At 42.8% G+C, this 20,123-nt stretch overlaps 1 protein-coding gene across 4 annotated transcripts in view; it reads right to left on the bottom strand.

Annotated features, from left to right (window-relative positions):
- FILIP1 (filamin A interacting protein 1) overlaps positions 1-20,123 on the bottom strand; it is a 193,039-nt gene that overhangs the window by 42,031 nt on the left and 130,885 nt on the right. For all 4 annotated transcript variants that reach the window (XM_046676377.1, XM_046676381.1, XM_046676379.1 and 1 more), the window contains exon 4: positions 15,086-15,264. In XM_046676377.1, coding sequence (XP_046532333.1) covers positions 15,086-15,264 — 179 coding nt within the window. The remainder of the gene's footprint in view (positions 1-15,085; positions 15,265-20,123) is intronic.

Raw genomic sequence — 20,123 nt, 5'->3', positions numbered from 1 at the left:
TCAGTCTGCTGCTGGTGATTCAAGCAAAAGTTATAGTCTCAGAGAGCATTACATTCAAAATCACATCAAACCAATATCCAGACACTAATGATAATAGCAAGAGGAAATGGTTTATTACCTTTGAAAAATCTTTAAAACAAACACCATAAATGTCAATCACAGACATGTTTTTTCCTTCCTTGCTTAAAAAAAAAGACACATTCAAAATTAACTTAAAGTCCTGCTATTAAAACTCATTTAAAATAGCTGTATTTATCATAATTAATTAAGATTCATTGGCTAAATGACATACTTATTAGGAGCCTCTTGGAACCTAGAGGAGATGTTTAAATGGGTGATGGAGCCATCCTTAGAGTCACAGTAGCTATAATTATCCTGCTGTTAGATCCTGAAGGGCAAGGACCACATCTTTCTGTCTCCAGCAAGGATCTTGTATTCACTCATTCTTTTTTCTTAATTTCAGCTTTATTGAGGTATAATCAACCAAAAATTGTAAGATATTTAAAATGTACATGGTAGTGATTTGATATACATATACATTGTGACAGAATTCCCCCCTCTAGTTAATTAACACATTTATCACCTCACTTTTTTTTTTTTTTTTTTGGTGAGAACATTTAAGTTCTACTCTTTTAGCAAATTTCCATTATACAGTTCAGTGTTATCAACCATAGTCACCATGTTTCACATCAGCTTCTCAGACTTATTCGTCTTACAGCTGGAAGTTTGTACCCTTTTACCAACCTCTCCCTATTTACCTCACCCCCCACCCCCAGCCCCTGACAACCACTTTTCTACACTGTGTTTCTATAAGTTTGACATTTTTTTTTTTGGTGAGGAAGAATGACCCTGAGCTAATCTCTGTTGCCAATCTTCCTCTCTTTGCTTGAGGAAGATTTGCCCTGAGCTAACGCTTGTGCTAATCTTCCTCAATTTTTTGTGTGTGGGATGCTCCCACAGCATGGCTTGATGAGCGGTATGTATGTCCATGCCCAGAATCCAAACCTGGAAACCCCAGGCTGCGAAGTGGAGCACACAAACTTAACCAACACACCACCAGGCTGGCCCCATTGACTTATTTTTTTCCCACATATAAGTGATACCATGCAGTATTTGTCCTTCTCTGTCTGGCTTATCTCACTAAGCCTAATGCCTTCAAGGTCCATCCATGCTGCCCCAAATGGCAAGATTTCCTTCTTTCTCTTGGCTGAATAATATTCCATTGTATATATACACCACACCTTCTTTATTCATTCATCTGTTGGTGGACATTTAGGTTGTTTCCATATCTTGACTATTGTGGATAATGCTGCAATGAATGTAGGAGTGCAGATATCTCTTTGATATCCTGTTTTTATTTCCTTTGGGTATATACCCAGAAGTGAGATTGCTAAATGATATTGTAGTTCTATTTTTAACTTCTTGAGGAGCCTCCGTACTGTTTTCCATAGAGGCTGCACCAACTTCCATTCCCACCAGCAGTGCACAAGTGTTCCCTTTCCTCCACATCCTGGTCAACAGTTATTATCTCTTATATTTTTTATTATAACCAATCTAACAGGTGTGAGGTGACATCTCATGGTGGTTTTGATTTGCATTTCCCTGATGATTACTGTATTCACTCATTCTTAATTGGTTGCCCACCAAAGACCAGGCATTGTATTAGGCTTTAGGAATATGGTGTGAACAGGATAGACGAGGTCCATATACTGATGGAGCTCCCACTCCAGCTAGAAGTGCCCTGAGGAAAAAGAGCAGGGTGTTTTCAAGGGAGGTGACTGAGGGCAGGGTCCCTGCTCTATGAAGGCTTTCTCTAAGCTAGTGACATTTGAAGCTGAAGGATCAAAAGCAGCAGCCCTGCAAAGAGCAGAGGCAGGGGCCGCAGGGGCAAGCACTCTGCAGTGGGGATGAGTATGGGAGGTTCCAGGTCCAGAAAGAAGGCCAGTGTGACCAGAGCATGGAGAGCAGAGGAAGGAGCCATTTGAATGGCTGGAAGGGGTAATTGGTTAACATTTTGAAGTATCTTTATCAGGGGCATGTGCTCTGGAGGCAGCGCTGACAAGATACAAGGGCTTCAACGTGCACGAGAAGAGTTTCTAATTAGCATAAGGAACATCAGAAATTATTTTATTCATAAAATGAGTGATTCAAGACATGTGGCACCTCCATCCTTGTATACATGAGACACAAGAGCCTGGTGAGCCAGCAGCCTGGTGTCCTGAGGAGTGTGGCTCTAGACCCAGGCCTCCACTGGGTTCTTTGTCCCCCCAACACAGCAGAGGATTCCATCACCTGATTTAACCAGAAGATCAGCTGATTCTGCAGCTAGAATGTTGTTGCGTCTGCCTGATTGAACTTTGCACACCGGGAGCTTGTTGGCATGTCTAAAGGACAACGGGCCAAAACTTCACCAAGCTTACTAGTACTTCTTACTAATAGCTGTATGTGTAGCAAGATTCAGTTGGAGACTTGTTTTCATCGTGACATATCATTTGTCATGAGTTACCAATATTTTCCAATAAGATCTGACAATCAGAAAAAAACAAATTGACTTCTCCCAATTTGCCACCTCTTGGTAAGGCATTGGGTTTTATTCTGAAGAATCTGATTATATGACTTAATACATAGAGAACGTACTTGAGGGCAGGAAGGACAAGAATGGAAACAAGATGTCTAAAGGAAGCTGTTGTCATAGCCCAGACAAGCAATGTGATGGTAGCTTGATAAGACTTTATCTTGGGTGGCAAGGGTTCTGGAGGAAAATGTACAAATTCCAGATATAATTTGGAAGCAGAATCAATACAACTTTCTGGTGGTTACATTTAGAAGGTTGAGAGAGAGAAGGATTAAGGATGAATGCTAGCATTTTAGTTTGAGGGAGTAGACGGAAGTACTGTTAACTGAAATAGACACAACTGGGAGGAACAGATTTTCAGGAAGTAACCAAGGGTTCCCATTTTGGACATATTAGCTTGAGAAGCCTATTAAACATCCAAATAGGCTGGTCAAGTATGGACATTCACTCAATTATCATTTACTCAATGAATTAAACAACCATTTTCATTTAAAAAGGATTAGTAATTTTCCTTTCCATGAGTGACAAGAGAGGCTCTCCCTCTCAAACTTTTTGGCATGTATTCACTGAAATGTGTACTCCAATGTAATATAATGCACAGAGAAAGTATCATTGTGATTATGGGTCCCCAGGTAATGTCCTAAGTCCACTGTGGGTGGAGATCTTCTAAGATCGTAACTTCCTAGAGCCCTGGATCCTAGATACAGATTACCAGGCTCCCGTCATGCCTTAAGAAGCGAGTTGCCACTGAGCATCATGACCTGAATAAGCGGCTCTTAAAACCAAGTCTTCTCACAATTGCTCCTTATTCAAATTGACATGAAAAGAAGAGATAAAGAGGACATGTTTCCTGATCATTTCTGAGAAAGATCTAGCTTTGCAAATGGCAAGTGGGAAGTTGCTCGATGTGTGGGCAATCATTTGACTTGCCAATTCAACGTGCTTTCATCTCAGGAGACATTTTTTGCAGTAGAGGAGGTTGTGCTCCAGAACTTTGAGAAATGGATGCAGTAGGGGCTGGAGTGGGCAGGCGAGAGGAAGAAAGTCATAGGATACGCTAGAAGCCCTGCACTTGCATTCCTCAGCTGGGGCGAAAGAACATTCTTCCAGGATCTCTCCCTGGAGGTTTGGTAATGGTGTATTAAGTCTGGGCAGTAGTTCTGCACACAGTTATGCCTCCTTCCTTGGGAGAAACATAATCCAAAACTTCTCAAATGTTACAGATTCCAGAAGTCAGAGAAATCTGTGAGCAATAGAAAGCTGAGCAAATCAGAAAGCAGTGGAGGGAGGGATGGTGGGCGTAGATAAGTGGGTAAAGTAAGAATATTTCCATGATTAGGACACAGGATTTGGTGACATTGTAATAAATGACAAAGACTAGGGAGACCAAAGCATTTTTTGCTTCTAAGAGCACACTGGATGTGGAGCAGTCATAGCCCACCACTTCCAGTTTCCTTCACATTTCAGATCAGACACATGTACTTCCTTAAGCATTTAAGAATAAAATAAATAAAAGTAATTCTCAGTGAATTCCCATAAGACATTGGGAGCAATGCAGAAAATATAGAGAAAATCCTTAAGGTATAGCATTTCTAAACTTAAGAGGAAGGAGTTAAGATTCAATGAAGTTGACTTCTAGTTTGTTTGCAGTTGAAGCTCACATTTAGCACCTGAATACTATTTGAATAGTTTCTTGGTTAAGAGTTCACATGCCAGAGCTGAATACGTTACGCACTGAGCATGAAAGACCAAACCTTTGATTTATCTTTTCTTTTTTTTTTTTTTAAAGATTGACACCTGAGCTAACATCTGTTGCCAATCTTTTTTTTTTCTTCTTCTCCCGAAAGCCCCCCAGTACATAGCTGTATATTCTAGTTGTAGGTCCTTCTGGTTGTGGCATGTGGGACACCGCCTCAGCATGCCCTGATGAGCAGCGCCATGTCCACACCCAGGATCCGAACCAGTGAAAGCCTGGGCCGCCAAAGCAGAGTGTGCGAACTTAACCACTCGGCCACGGGGCCGGCCCCTGATTAATCTTTTCTGTTCCAGCTTTTCACCAGCGTGAAGTACTTTCCAGACACAGGCATTCTTGGGAAAAAAGTGCACACTCAGTCAAGGAGCCAGAAAGGAGCAGACTCCAAACACTGAAAACACCACATTCCGCAGTTCCAGCTCCCTCTCTGGAGTCCAGGGTTTGTAATGCTAATCCGAGCATCTTCTTCCATCTTGGAAAAAAAGGAAAAATGTCACAGTAATGGAGTTATTCACTGTGGTGCTAAGAGACAACACATTTTCCAGCACTTTCCTTCTTAATTCTTTCTTGACATATGAATTTGTGCAAAAACATTTGCTTGGTATTTATTGTGGTGACAAACAGCTGGCAATTTAGGGCAGCATTCCCAAACTTTTTCATTCCAAAAGACTAATTTCACTTATTACTTTTCAATACCTGATTTTGTCCATGATGTTGGAAGAAACCATCAGCTCAATTAAAAACTCAATCCAACTACTTTGGAATTGGGGGACCAAAAATCCCCCCATTAGTTGTTGGAAATTTTCACTTTCTTTTTTTTGTTTTGAGGAAGATTAGCCCTGAGCTAACATCTGCTGCCAATCCTCCTCTTTTTGCTGAGGAAGCCTGGCCCTGAGCTAACATCCATGCCCATCTTCCTCTACTTTATATGTGGGATGCCTACCACAGCATGGTGTGCCAAGCAGTGCCATGTCTGCACCCGGGATCCGAACTGGCGAACCCCGGGCCGCCAAGAAACACAACGTGTACACTTAACGGCTGCGCCACCGGGCCGGCCCCCGAAATTTTCACTTTCAATGCAGTTGCTTTTGCAATCTGGATTCAGTTGTTTTATCTGGAACTGATCACTAATGCTTATAGTGATAAGTTAATATCACTAATGCTTAATAGATTAATTTAAAAAATCTATAGGAGACTTTGGTTTTGTATTTTCTGACATACAGAATGCCTGTCGGAATTGATCAGTTGCCTGGCATTCAAGTGCCCAGAGTACGGTTGATAGTATCAGTGTATTGGTAGATCAGGAAGAAGAAAAAAATATGAGTCACTACAAAGCACTAGTTACTCACTGTATTTTTGCCACTTGGGTAGACTCTGAAGCTGTAATTATTGACTCAAAATTTGCCTGTTAAAGTACCATAAAAGCTGGCCTGTTTGTTATTTGCTGATGATTTTCATTGTGTGTTTCTTAAAGCGCCCCATCTGCTCTAGTTCCTCAGGCTCTCTGATTAACGGTGAAAATAGGCATAAATTTTTATTTGCATACAAATGTGATATCAATCATAATCACTTTTTTATCCAAAAATTATAAGGCAAATCTGCACTAGACTTTCTAAATAACTGGATTTGTATCTGGACTCCACTCAAGAGCCCACAGTCCCTTCCGTGAAGAATGCATGCCTTCCATCAGCCCTCAGTGTGGTGCACGGTGCACTGTGAGGGCCAACTCATCAGACCGGCGTCTGTCCACGAGGAACGCAGTTTGTTTCCTGTGGCTGTTGGGAAAGACAATAATTACTCCCTAGGTTATTCTAACAAGTCAGTCCAAGTTGGGTTTGCTCTTTTATTCTTTTCAAGATATAAAATATGTTATGTCACTTCTTTTTAATTTATTAATTCTTTGAATATACAAAGTTATAGAAATACAGCAATTTATGACCTCAGCAGTTACTATAGCAGTTTTTGTTCCAAAGGATGCCTATAGTTAGCACATATTTTATTTCTCATAAATTTTATGTGGCTAAAAATCATAATATTGCTTTTTTTTCGTAGAAAGGAGGTCATCGTTTTCCAGCTATATATTTCATAGTTATATTTTACTCTTCAAATATAATTTTTTTATCTCATAGGAGTTTCCAGTTCTTTGAAAACCTAAAAAGTAAATGCTAAATCTCCCTTCAACATAAACCACAACTGTTATATTGATGGTTCTCGTGAAATGGTAGAAACAAGATCAGGCCAGAGGGAAACGACCCTGACTAAAATATGGTCAGTCGTCCCCCATGTTTAAAATAAATTACCTGTAGTATATATAAAAATGAGTAGAATAATGGCCATCAGTAAGGGTCCCAATTTTTCCCAAAGGATTTGGAATGCCGTCTTTAAATTTCCATAGCTACTATAATCTATTTCCAGAACTTCCACCAGCTCTATTGATCTGTCTATTCATTTACCAATACCACACTGTTTTACTTATTGTAGCTTTAAAATGAGTTTTTGTTTCTCAAAGAAAACTTTTCTATTACTGTTTGTTTTTAAAATTTGACTATTCTTGCTTTTTCATATTTGACTATGAAAAAATTCATATTTTTATATAAACTTTAGAATCGCTTCATTTAGTTCTCACACTTAAAAAAAAAAATCCTGATGGTATTTTTATGAGGATCACATTAAACTCGTGAGTTAATATAAGGAGATGACATCTTTATGATGCGGAGTTCTCCAGTTCGAGAATATGGTAAGCCTTTCCATTGGTCTCAGTCTTTTTCATATCTCTAAGTAGCATTTAAAATTTCTCTTTATGTAGATCTTTCACATGCTTAAGTTTATTCCTAGATAGTTTATATTTAATATAATTTATATTATTTTGTCATTTGGAAACAGGAAAACTACTGATTTTTGGATATTGAGTCTATGTAGTTTTGTACTTTGCCAACTCACTTTATTGAATTCTCTAACTGTTTGCAGTAAGTTTTCTGTTTTCCTGAGTCTACCTACAAAGTCTAGTCTAATCTAGATACAAAAACAACAACTCCAAAACAATAGAGGAGTTTACTTTTCCAATACATTGCACTCTTCTCAAAGTCTTAGTTTGATAAAACATAAATTGTGATTCAGTGAAGCTTGCATTGTTCTCCTCTTAGTGTTTGATACACAGGTGAGCAGAAGACACAGTCACTTTTAGGTATTACATGCCATGCCTTGTCGAAGGGGCTTTCTATTCATTATCTCACAAACATAAAGGACTCTGTGAGATCGGTACTGTTATCCCTGCTCTATAGACAAAGAAACCAAAAATGAGAGGGGTTAGAGCACCCCTCTCTACAGCTACAGACCAGTAAGTGGGAGTCAGGATTTGAATTCAGAGCTACCTGGCTCCAAAGGAAATGCAGGAGACTGAGTAAACAGCTGCCTCCTGGTTACAGATTTTGATGGTCTGGCACCATGGAGCTAGAGTAACCCAGGGGACAACATGACCACAGTTGAAGAGGTTACACTTAGCTCAGATGATCCTCTGAAGGTCACAAAACACTTATAAGCACACCATCAGTACTCTGGAACCAGCCGCAATACCACATTATTTCTCCTTTGCACACGTATGGATTATTTTACTAGTGAAGGAGGTACTAATTGCAAGCCTCAAATTCATGTGTGCAAGAAATACAATTATCTTCACTTTTCTGTATCTCATCATTTCTATTATGGGCTCCCTTTCCACTTTATCTTAGTTAATTCTGGGTAAGCTCAGTCCAGTCAGGTTTCCCTTGGTAAATTTAAAGACTCCTCAGTCAAGACAGGGTCTCCTGAGTTAAGTCTGGGGCGGCAGGACCCATTTCTGGAGTTGGGACCAAATTCTGGTCCCGTCAGGGAGGTCATCTGGTAACCATCCTTTCACACTGACATCCTCCCAGATGCCTACTGTGGTCTCTAGTGGCAGGTGTCAATCTCCTCAGGTTGCTGATCCAAGTAGGTCACAGTTCCCTCCCCACATCCAGCCGTGCCTCAGCTATTCCCATGGCCTTTCAGGGACACGGGCAAAGACTAAATATTTTTCTAGAATTACAAGCTACTGAAGCTGTATCAAGCTCTCTCCAACTGGACATATCAGACACCAATTTTTACTCTATTTCTCCCAAATTATTAGAGGGAGAAGCACAGGTTTGCCATGCCCTTTGCTGTGAACTGAACTGTGTCCCCCAAATTCACATGTTGAAGCACTGACCCCTAGTGTGACTATATTCAGAGACCCAGCTTTTAGGAGGTGATAAAGGTTAAATGAAGTCATCGGGGAGAGAGCTGATCTGATAAGATTGGAGACCTTAGAAGAAAAGGCCTTAGAAGAGGATGTGTCTCTCTCCATGTGCCAGCACAGAGGAAAGGCCATGTGAGCACACAGCAAGAAGGGAGCTGTCTACCAGCCAGGAAGACAGGCCTCACCAAACCCAACCATTCTGGCAGCCTGACCTCAGACTTCCAGCCTCCAGAACTGTGAGGAAATAGAGTTGTGTTGTTTAAGCCACTGTATTTTGTTATGACAGCCCACGCGACTAAGCCATCCTTGGACTCTACCTAATAATGTCTTCACTCTCGAATTCTCCACACATCTCCCGAGGGTTTATGTTACTCTCCATCTTCCCTCTCCCCACTTCCCACCCCCCGCCCCATAAAGCTGAGAACAGAGCCTCTTCTTTTGCACTGCCTCCTCCCACAACATAGACCTCTCTTGCTTTCTTGCTTCTCTCTCAGAGAAGCATCTCATCTAAACAGGAAAAAAGATGGTGATAAAAATTGGATCCACTTGATTACACGTTCTTTTTAAAGCTATATCTAGATCCTTGCTTCTGAAATCCAAAAGATAAGACCTTTGATTAATCAGAACATTTTGTTGATCAGGTAACCTATTTTCCTAGGCATGGCTGTTATATTACTAAGACTCTGAAAAGTCTTAGATGAGAGACTGCTAACTCAATGAGCTTGAGAATGAAGATGCTATGAAGCTTGGGGAAATGATCACATCCACCCAACACCCAGCATTTTTGTATTCTGGTGACCTGAATCTCAAGGGCATTTTTAATGGGCTTGTTCATATTTAATGCAGGGAGTGCCTAGTGAAGGATGAGTGACATGCTCCTAGTAGATACGTTAATATCCTGGGTCTTTTAAGAGGATTAACTCCTCTTCTAACTGCAAACTTCCAACCCTGGGAAGCTACCTTTTTGAGTCACTGATTGCCTGGTCCCTGGTTGTAAGACGTAGCATGACTTCCTTTACACTGTGCTCACCTACCCCATCCTGGAACCCAAACACCCAGGCTGTCACTAGGGGTAACCCTGCATCACCTCTGCCTCCTGCCTTTCAATCACGTTTTCTAGTAGGAAGTGGGATTTGCATATTGCAAGGGTAAGAGGAACTGGAAGGCGGAGTTTGATCCCAGGGCTCTTTCAGAAAATCAACTGTAAAACATATTCTTTCTGTGACTGAGTCTCTGAATTCTAATTCCTCTCCTTTCTTAAAAACTATCTATTCCCAGCAATTTTCTTGGCCGGTAGGACACTGACAGTAGGTGGCATATCTTGTGACCAAGTTAAGGTCTGTGAATTCAAATCCTGAATTTGCAACAGAATGGATGTGCAGTCCAAGAAGTCACTGGCCAACTTTCCAAGTCGTCTTGTCTTCCTCCACACAGTGGGGAAATGAAGTGTTCATTTTAATCAGAAGGTAAGAACTTGGAAATAGAAACGGTTATTATTATTCTTTTTTTTTTACTGTAAACTCAAACACTGATTCTTCCAATTAACTGTTGGTAGTGACCTTGGTGGAAGGAACTTAACCTGTCTGCTTCCCCATCTGCCAAATAGGGATAGTAATTACGCATCATACAGTTTTATAAGAATCAAACAGGTTGCACATGTGTCCAGCACCCTGGGGAAGTTAATAACAGCTAACTCTGCTATTGAACGGCGTCTAGCAGAGTGCTAAGCCCAGAGAAGAGTCTCCATTGTTTCCCGCTGCTGTGTTCCACCGATTGATGACTTTCTGCTTGATAAAACTTGATCATTTACACATCATCAGCAATCTTTTCTGCAAAGTGCTTTATTGAGAAAAGTCCATTTTATTGCCATACTTTAGAGATAAGGCACCTAAATCGAAAAAGCTTCAGGATATTATGCCAGGGAACCAGATGTGAATCTTTTTCTGTAAAGTGGGCCAAGAATATTTCCCAGGTTCCCAGGGCAGCAGAGCCTGCTCTGACTGGTCATTCCCCGACATAGGCAAGTGTAATATCACAGCCTGACCCACCAGCCGGCGGGCCCATTGCCTTCACACTGACCTAGACAAACACCACCAAAACGGGGCTCCAGGGCGTCCCTCCATCCAAGCTCTGCTCCCGCATTCTCTGCTTCATGAGTTAGAGATTGCTCTTGAGATGCTGATTTGTATTTAAAAAAAAAAAGAACTTACACTTGGACTGCTTGCTGCAATATTACATGATGATGTAATTATTTATGTAGTCCCAGCTGAGCCTATAGAATCCAAAAGCTTTAAAATCTCTATCTATGGTTATAGGTTTAGACAGCACTCCCCTCCGTCAGTAACACACACACCAGCCCCTCAAATATTTAAGTTCCAGAACACTTTTTGATGTAACTGTGTTCTCTCTATTTTGACATTCTTGAAGCTTAAGATTAAAATCACAAGTCTTGTAGTTCAGACAGGGAATAAAGTATAAACTCCAAAGGTGATCTCATGTGCTCAGAATTATGCCTTTAAAGGTCAAGTTGACTTAAAATATGAACCAAACAGAATATAGCATTTAGAAAGGGAGCTTTTTTTACTCAGTCTTGATTAATGCAACGAGAAATATTTTCATCTTTATTATTAACAATGCGGGTTAAGCCAATGCATTTTTTCATGATATTTCCTCTTTTTCATTTGGGAGTATGACTGTAAAAATAAATATGTGGTAAATGATAATAATAAATTATGATCACAGTCTGTCGACTTAGAATAAAGGAGGCCTCAGACAATATATTACCCATTTCAGGTACTTAATTTGTGGAGTTTTTATTCAAGATGAATTTAATAACTCCAGAAAGATGAAAAATAATTTCTGCTTCTCTTTTTCACACTTGCAGATTCTGGGTCAGTGGCCATAAGGAAGAGGTAGCTTGGAGGAGGGCCTTATTTAGCCCCCCATTACCATCATCAGCCTCCCAACGTAACTACCCCAAACAGAATGCAACCCAAGTAGAACACTGTGTGCTGTTCAAACAGGTCCCCACGCGGCTCCTCCCAACAGAGGCTGTCTCCAAGCTTCTGCTATCTTGACAGCGTAGAGACACCACTGGTTCTAATGTCTCTGTGTTCATATCCTCACGATAAACATCTTTCTGCCTTTTAAGATTTTGTGTCAGTTTGGACATAAGAGCATGGAGGTGGGGAGCCCACACACACAGAAAGCAGACATGAAACAAGCCGTTTTGCACAAGGGCCTCGTTTGCACAGAAGCGCTAGACCAGTGGTCGGCACCGTGATCTTAGTTGAGCTAAGCAATTTTTCCGGGCCTCAATTTCTCAACCTGCAGAACGAGGGACTTGAAAGGGCTGACCTTAGGAGTCCTCAGCAATGCTCAGAGCCTCGGGTTACTGCTTCATCAGACATCTCAATCTGGATTGCTTGTCAACACCTGCTACTGATCCTTTATCCCGGACCTCTTTTTGTCATCTTTCACTGCTTTTCCGGAGGTCGTGAGAAACCCTTCCAGAGCAGGATAATTACAGACAATGGAGCCTAGGGGCCACCGCCGTCAGGAGGGTCCTTTGGCTGTGCAGCGCTCCATCACTGCACCACACGACCGGCACGCCGCCTGGGTGGAGACAGCCTGCAAAGCCGCACCCTCGGGCAGACGCTGGGCGAGGAGCAGCAGCACCCACTCAGGCTTATCTCAAGGCTCACGACCTTCCTTCCTTTCCTCCTGCTCGCAGTGGAAACAAAGGGAAACGTTTCCGGAGGAATGTTCTCGGCTCCTTTTCCCCCTCACAAAAGAGACCATTCCGAAGAAGGGGAAGGGAGTGGACAACAAAGAAGCCCACAGGGGCCGGGCACCGCCCGCACGAGGGCTCCGGAGGCGCGCGGAGTGCTGCGGTGGGACGGCGGGGGGACGGCCACGCCCGGGGCAGCACCCTGCCGGCCCCCAGGGGGACAGCTAATCAGGACCGCTTCCTTCGAAAGAGGATTTAGGGCGAAGCAGATGCCGCAGGGACGCCTCCAAAGGGCAGCAGGGAGTCCAGGCCTGACCTTTGAGAAAATCCTAAAGGCTTCACTGCCGCGGGCAGTGGGCGAGCGAGGCACGTGCACGCCTCAGCCGGCGGAGAAACTGAGCGCCGCTGACCTCGGGCGCCGGGCCGCGGGGCGGGGAATTTCGCCCGACGCCTCCGTGCGCGTGTGCCCAGGTGCCTGCGCACTGTGGGCACCCAGGGCACCGCCCTGGGAAGAAACGCCGACTGCAAAAATAGAAAGCACTGAAGTGTAACCTATTCAGTCAAAAACACAATTTCAGGGACCGGCCTCGTGGACGAGTGGTTAAGTTCACGCGCCGCTGCGCCGGCCCAGGGTTCGGATCCTGGGCCCAGACGTGGCACCGCTCGTCAGGCCACGTTGAGGCTGCGTCCCATATGCCATAACTAGAAGGACCTGCAACTAAGATGCACAGCTATGTACCAGGGGGGTTTGGGGAGATAAAGCAGAAAATAAAAAAAAATACTATTTCAAAACCTTAAAGTGGATTAATATTTTAAGTAAGAGTCAAGGGTCTTTTAGTGAATTCTTATCTAAAACATGAAAGTTTGGTAAGATAGCCCAGTGGTGCTGATCAAACTATCAAAAGCATCTTAAGATAATTTTTTTTAAATTTTACTTTGATCTGAAAAACCTACAGAGTACTTTGCTCAGGAGAAATGGTTTATGTAGTTGTTTTAGTAAAATTAAACAACTCCAAAAAGGGGGCAGGGATTGGACTCGTTCACCTAGAGGGAATCAACGTGAAGTCAGTCAACAAACACGTCTGGGACAGGCTCACTGTATAATGAGTATAAAAGTACTTCGGGAACTGTAAAGCTCTCCATCAGGCGTTACTATTTCAGTTACTCTCACAGAACACAAAAATTAGGAAAACAAGAAAGAAAAGGACACAGCCTGCCTAAGTACTGTCTCTCCGTCCGCACACTTCGTTCAAAACAGCAAGTCTGTAAGGGAAGGTGGTGCTCAGGCATTTAGTTCAGGTGGGAAGTTGTCAAAAGAAGATATATTTGGTCTGGTTCTAAATAAAATAATCTGTAAAGTGATCTTGAAATGATTAATTCACACGTGTTCTTTAAAATTACTTGATTTTAGAGCTTTTACAAAGGCAATATCAGACAAGTTGCTGCTCTTTTTCCTGACCACATTCCAACAGGGCACCTACCCGGAGGGCTGCGGAGACGTGCGCAATTTATAGACAGTGGAACTTGGTTTGCAATATCTGTTCTTGAGTTTGGAAAGTTCACAGAGATTGAGGAGGTGGATTTTAACATCACTTTGGTTACCCCAAAAATGTCAAATTAGATCATCTGTTTGTTCAGACATGCAGCTGATAGGCCTTAGCTTACAGGAGCAGAAGACAGGCTTAAAGAAGCTGTCAGTTGACAGCGTTATGCAGACCACTCCAACCATCGTTCTCTTTTCCGTTTCTCCTTCCCCAAAGGATGTGCCAAGTCCAATAATAAGTAAACGTTACCAATAATTTTTAAAAACTTAACACAAACCTGTTCTGTTTCATGCTTTTATTTACTGTCTTATTGTGACAGCTTCTTCTTGTAAGTGAACTAATCCGGGAAAACTAGATCCCTTTTTGGTAACTGAACAGATAATGAAGCTGGGATTAGTAAAGCTGTTCCTAAGTGGCTCTTAATTTGCAAGCCCTAAACACGGAAGCAGACACACTTGGTAACTCAAAGCGTCAGATTCAATGTCATTGGTTTCAAAGATTGTGGAATTCACAGACACAAGCAATCAGCTGAGGGAAGGAAAGGAGAGAATAAGCTAAAAAGAAGATGTTGAAAAACTTGGGTAGTCTAGAAGAGCAATTACAAAGCTTTTCAGTTTGGAGTCCCTGCTTCAAATGTGGCAATCTCTGGTCTGGGAAAACCCCCCACAAGGATGGATATCAAGGCTCAACATGGTGAGTTTGTGTTTTGATTTTTACATTTTTTAAGAGTTACGCAACCCTTAGAAAGTTAAGAAGGTAGTCCTAGTCATTAAGTAATTAACGAAAACCAAATATTAAGATTTTCTACAGTGGCGTTAAGAATGAATAGGATTCATTTTACATGGTTAAGTTTAATAATTTGTATTCCTGAATAAGTGGATTTCAACCTCAAAGAGAATTAGTAGATTATTCCCAATAGAAGGCAATCAGGAGAGAGGCTTTTCAAATGTAGGTGCTTCATTGATCAAGTTCAAACATAAGCTCCCTGGGTTTGTTTCCAGTTTTGTGGTTTTATAGCTTTCAACACCCTAGCGGGAAAGTGGGATCCTACTTGTATGCACCCCCAACATATTCGCGTTCATAACTCCAGGTAAAAGTCTGTCTCACTCTTTACAAACCATTCAGAAATGCGAATTAGACCCTGGGCACTGGTCCGTGGTGTCCCTGGACTGACTGCAGGGACAGAGGGGAGAGGGCTGCAGCCTCCACGGGCCGGTGGCACACACGTTACCTCTCCCGCTCCTGCTCCAGCAGGCTGGTGAAGTCGTCGCTCTTGTTCATGTAGTCGGTGTGCTTGTGCTTCTCGTTCTCCAGCTCGTACACTGTGCGCCTGTGACACTTCTCCGCCAGCAGGAGCTGCTCCAGCATGCGCCGGTAGGTTTCTTTCTGTTTTTCCTCAAGTCTGTCCAGCTGAGTAAGCAAACATGGGGAAGTCCTTAATATTTTATTTCATTTGCGTGTGACTCTAAATAATTGGTTTTCATTGATCTAGTGATTTTTTACCTGACGGGGAGAACCTTCGAGTCTGGTATTCTCCACCATTTTCCCCATTCCGTCGTTTTCCCTAGGCCCTGGTTTATAAACCAGCCGTAATAAGGCGGCAGTAAATTGTGGCCTTCTGGCTTTTTTCTGTGAACATACACATGGTTCCTAAACTTTCAGAACAAACTCTTTCACTGGTTTAATGGGATGGCACAAAGTTCTATGCTCAAAACAGGAAGAGGATACCATCCCTGCTGATTCAAAGAAATTAAGAGCTCAGCTTGTACATGTGCCAGCTCCTCCCCTGGGAGGTAATTATCGTCATCACAATCTTTTTTTTAAGGCTTCCAGTTATGTACATTTCAAGGAAAGGTATATGAAGGACACACAGTCCTCTTTTTTTGAAAGATGCTAAATATAGGGAGAATTTCATAACTTGTAGAAAGCACATCTCTCGGGCTAACAGAGACCTTACCACATCTCATTCCCGGGCACAAACCGGGCAGTTTGTGCCTCTGTGTCTGCCTGGCTCTCAGATCTTTAGGGGCTCATGCATTGATCACTCTTTCAGTCCCAAGGGCGCAGCACGGTGAGCAGAACTAAGTAAGTGTTCAGTGAACGATGTTACCTCGGCCCGAACCTTACAGTATCAAAGGTCTCTATCCTCCTCTCCTCTTCAAACGGCAGTTCAGAGTTCCTCAACCTCAGCACTACTGACATTTTAGGCCAGATAATAATTTATTTTGGGGGGGCTGTCCTGTGCATTGGTGGATGCTTAGCAGCATCCCTGGCCTCTGCCTCCTAGATGCCAGTAGTACTACCTCCAGTTGTAACAAAACTGTCCCCAGATGTTGCCAAATGTCCCCTGGAGGGAAAAATCACTGAGCCCCCTCTCCCAGTTGAGAACCGCTGCCCTAGTTGAAACAGATCTATTTAAAATCCGTTCTAGGCCTACCACCAGCTCCCTACCATCCAGTAGGGGGCTCCACAGGTGTCAGCATCAGAGCTGCCCCCCCAGGCTTTCCCATGTTTGCCCCTCAGTCATAAGGAGGATGCGAGGTTCCCTCTCCAATTGTGTGATAGCTTCACTGTGAATGAATCCTTTCTGGGGCCCACAATAACAGAGATACTGCCCCCCTAATCCTCAGTGTCTTCTGGCTGGATCTCCACTCACTTTGCCTAACAAGAGGTGACCCGACAGCTGGTGGAGAAGCCCAGATTAACTGGTGGCTGATAATACTTGAGACCATCAGGGACTGGCAAATTGTGCTTTTATGTGTTGTGATAAATTTCTGTAGTCTTCAAGGAATAGTCTATACAAGAGATTTTCTCATTGGAATATCTCCCTGTTACAAAATATTCTCCTGAAGAACTCACCCATCTTTCTACAAATGTGATTTTCACCATATATTCTGGATTGGTCAAGCACTGCTGAAACATCATATCATCATCAGAAATATAGGAGAAACTCTTTCCCTTTTTTAATCCTTCCCACTTTATCATAAAGTAGGGCCCTCCCTCCTCTTGAAAGTATTTGGAAGAGCAGCTTCTGCCTGTTTCTTCATACCCTCCTCGCTCCTTCCTGAGGAAGAGGGGTGACTTATTTGAAGGTTGTATTTGGGATAGAGAACGGGCACAAGCAGTAAGATGGTACAGCGTGTCCTGAAGGCCCAAACTCTCCCTCACGCGGTTTCTCCAAAGCCTAAGAAGGACAGTAATAGAAAGTCCCGTGGTGGTGACTTATGTTTCTATACCAGTGATAAAGCTAGATGCTGTAAGTCACCTGCCAGACTCCTGCAGGTATGTCTCCATCCATGCAAGGGACTCTGGAGGGGAAGTGGGGGCATTCTTAATTGGATGGCTGACTGAGGTATCCAGAGAGAGAGACATTGTAGGGGCATCTGGAGAAAAAACAGCCGATGTTGCTATTAAGTGTCCTGGGGCAGGCTTGGCTTTAGGATGTCGTGTCCCTGTGGGCCCTTGAGCTTGGCTATTCTCAGCAGCCACAGCTCTGAGGCGAGGCCTTGGAGTAGTTGCTGGGATCTCTGTGGGCAATGTCCACCTCACCTATACAGGCACCGCTTGACCTCAGCACTGATGACATAGTCAGGAGGACAGCCTTTTGTCTCTTACTGCATAAGAAGGATGCTAAGACATTGGAGTGTGCACTGTGTTTTTCACACAGGACTGCAGACTCAGACTTTAAACTACAGAGAGAGGAAATTCCTCTTTAGCAAGAAGGCAGTAGTATATGAGGATCTAGCTTTCCATTTTAAATTCCAGAAGTGAGTACACAGGTAGCAATAGATCAGCTGTGCCAGACCCTGTTTCTTGTTGTTTTCTTTGAAACTGCATCCAGCTCCCAGGAGAGAACTGAGCTGGGCTAACCTCTTGGATCTATGTGGCTTGGACAGAGACTCTGAAGACCACTTCCCATAACTACGGGCTCTGTAGATCCATTAATCATGTGGACTGTGTCCATGACCTTTGTTTTTCAGGATCCAAACTGTGGCTCCACCGTAGAGGAATGGTAGCTTTTATTAATGAATAGTGAAATTGAACTGGGCACCTCGGCCTTTGGAAATACACCTCCCACTTGGACAGAGGTGGAAGGAAAATTGAATGAGATCATCATAACAGCAAAGGCCAAAATTTACTGAGGAAAGAGTGTACCTGGAAGTCTTATTCTAGTGAATCAAGTTGGTGGAGAAGTTGTTCGAGGACTTGAGATGGGGAGAAATTTCAGGATGTTTTAGACAAAAGGATCATGGTTCAGGAAATAAATTTAGCTCGGTTATCAGCAGAGGGCTCACTGGAGAAGCATTAAGGAATTTAGGAAGAGAGAAATCTACGTAACATTTCACTTGAGATAAATTGACTGTGGAGCTGGGGATTTTCTTGTATTTTTAAAATGTATGAGTGTGAGGTTGGTATTATGATGATGGCATGCGCCCTAGTAAGTCTTTAGACTTTGAAAACAAGTGGAATGGAGGGACTTCAGGGTATATTACTTCAACTTTGAAAATGCTTAAGATTCAGACCCCTCTGGCCGAGCTAAGCAGAATGAGAATTTGGGAAGGAAAAAAAACTGAAACATTAATTTCTTTGGACTTTCACGTAAGAATTATGAACTTTGATAGCCCAGGCTTTAATTTACAAGGAAGTTCAGGGGGATTTAATATTTGCTGCTTAATTTCTCCCCAGATATTTGGCAAGGGGAGGGTCCACCACGCTGGGTTCACTGCTTAACCTCTCGGGGCTCTGGTGGACAACCTAGCCGGGCCCAATGTTCTGTGGAAATGAGAACGAGCAGTGACTTTTTGGGCTGAGGTGCAGCATGGCTTCTAGGAACAGGAGCCAGACTATCCACTAGCGGTTCCAGCAGGCTCATGGAACAGCGAGGTATTGGGATTCTTGCCTCACGAAGTGGGAAGCAGGACTCCTGCTCCTGGGTAACAAGAATTTGATTATTAAAAGACTAAAAATCACTAGATGGTGGAAGATAAATCTTTTCTCCTTCTAGCACTCTATTTCTATTTCACAAAGCAGGACTTCACCATTTTGCCAGTATTAGGAAGAGTAGCTTCTGTCTTTCTCTCTACCTCCTCACTCACTCCTCCCCAAGGGAGGGATAACTCTTCAGATTGTTGAGTTGAGGGGAGAAGGGAACCGGTAAGCATGGCCAGCTTAGCCAATTCCAAAAGGACAACCCACAGGGTGGGTGTTTTCTGCTCTGCTCCTCCATCCAGGCAGTGATTCTGGGTGAGTGTGCATGCTCTGCAGACCTTCTTCTCCCTCGAGGGGTCATCCCAAGCTCTGACTTGGAGAAAAGAATGAGGAAACCCAAATGGTACCATTCATCCAAACTGAGCTCTCCAATCCAGGTGGTTATAGTAATAACACGTAACTGATATTTCGACCTCCATATGTCTTTTACTCCTAAAATCCCTCCAAGTTTGGAACTAATTAGGGGTGTTAGCAATTATCACCCTCAAATTCCAGAAAATACTAATGGCTAATATTTGTTGAGTACCTAGGAAGTACCAGACACTGTATTAGGAGTTTTACAGGCATTGCTTCATTTCACATTTCATTGCTTCAAACTCAATTCTGAGATGTGCACTGTTGTTACTCCCACCTGGCAGATAAGGAAACTGAGGCATAAAGAGCTGAAGTGACTTGCCCAAAGCCACATGTAACCGTGGATCTCAGACATGAAAGTGGATCCAACCTATTGACTGCATCCTATCATATAATCATCTCTTAACATTTTAGGAAAAGATGCGAACAGAGCTTCAGTTTATCCTCGTTGCAGAAATTAGGAAACTATGGGACTGTCAGTCTGTTGTGAATATTGTCTAAAGCAAACCTCGTCAGAGATCTGTCAAACTGAGCTACTGCAAAGGCTTGACCTAAGTTAAAAGTTAAATGATAATAAATTGTTCAGACTTTTAATTTCTGTGTTCTTTCATTTATGATACAGTCATGCACTGTCTAACAACGTTTTGGTCAACAACAGACTGCGTACACAACAGTGGTCCCCTAAGATTATGTCGACGAAAATAATCCATAACCAATCTATAAATGAAAATTTGTGTGAGTTTATTCTTAGCTAAAATGTGAGGACCATGGCCCAGGGCCTTTCTTCCCGAAGGAAGAAAGGGCACCAAAGAAGTGGGGTGCACAGAGTGGTTATATACCCCCAAACAGGACGTTTCACATATAATTGAAATGTCCCTTTTACAATAGTTGCAAGACTGCTCTGTTGGCACAGCAATTGATGGAAA

Source organism: Equus quagga, chromosome 11 (assembly GCF_021613505.1).
Source record: "Equus quagga isolate Etosha38 chromosome 11, UCLA_HA_Equagga_1.0, whole genome shotgun sequence".
Classification (NCBI taxonomy): Eukaryota; Metazoa; Chordata; class Mammalia; order Perissodactyla; family Equidae; genus Equus; species Equus quagga.
Note: the sequence above shows the minus strand (reverse complement) of the source record. Positions and strands in the feature narration are given on the sequence as shown.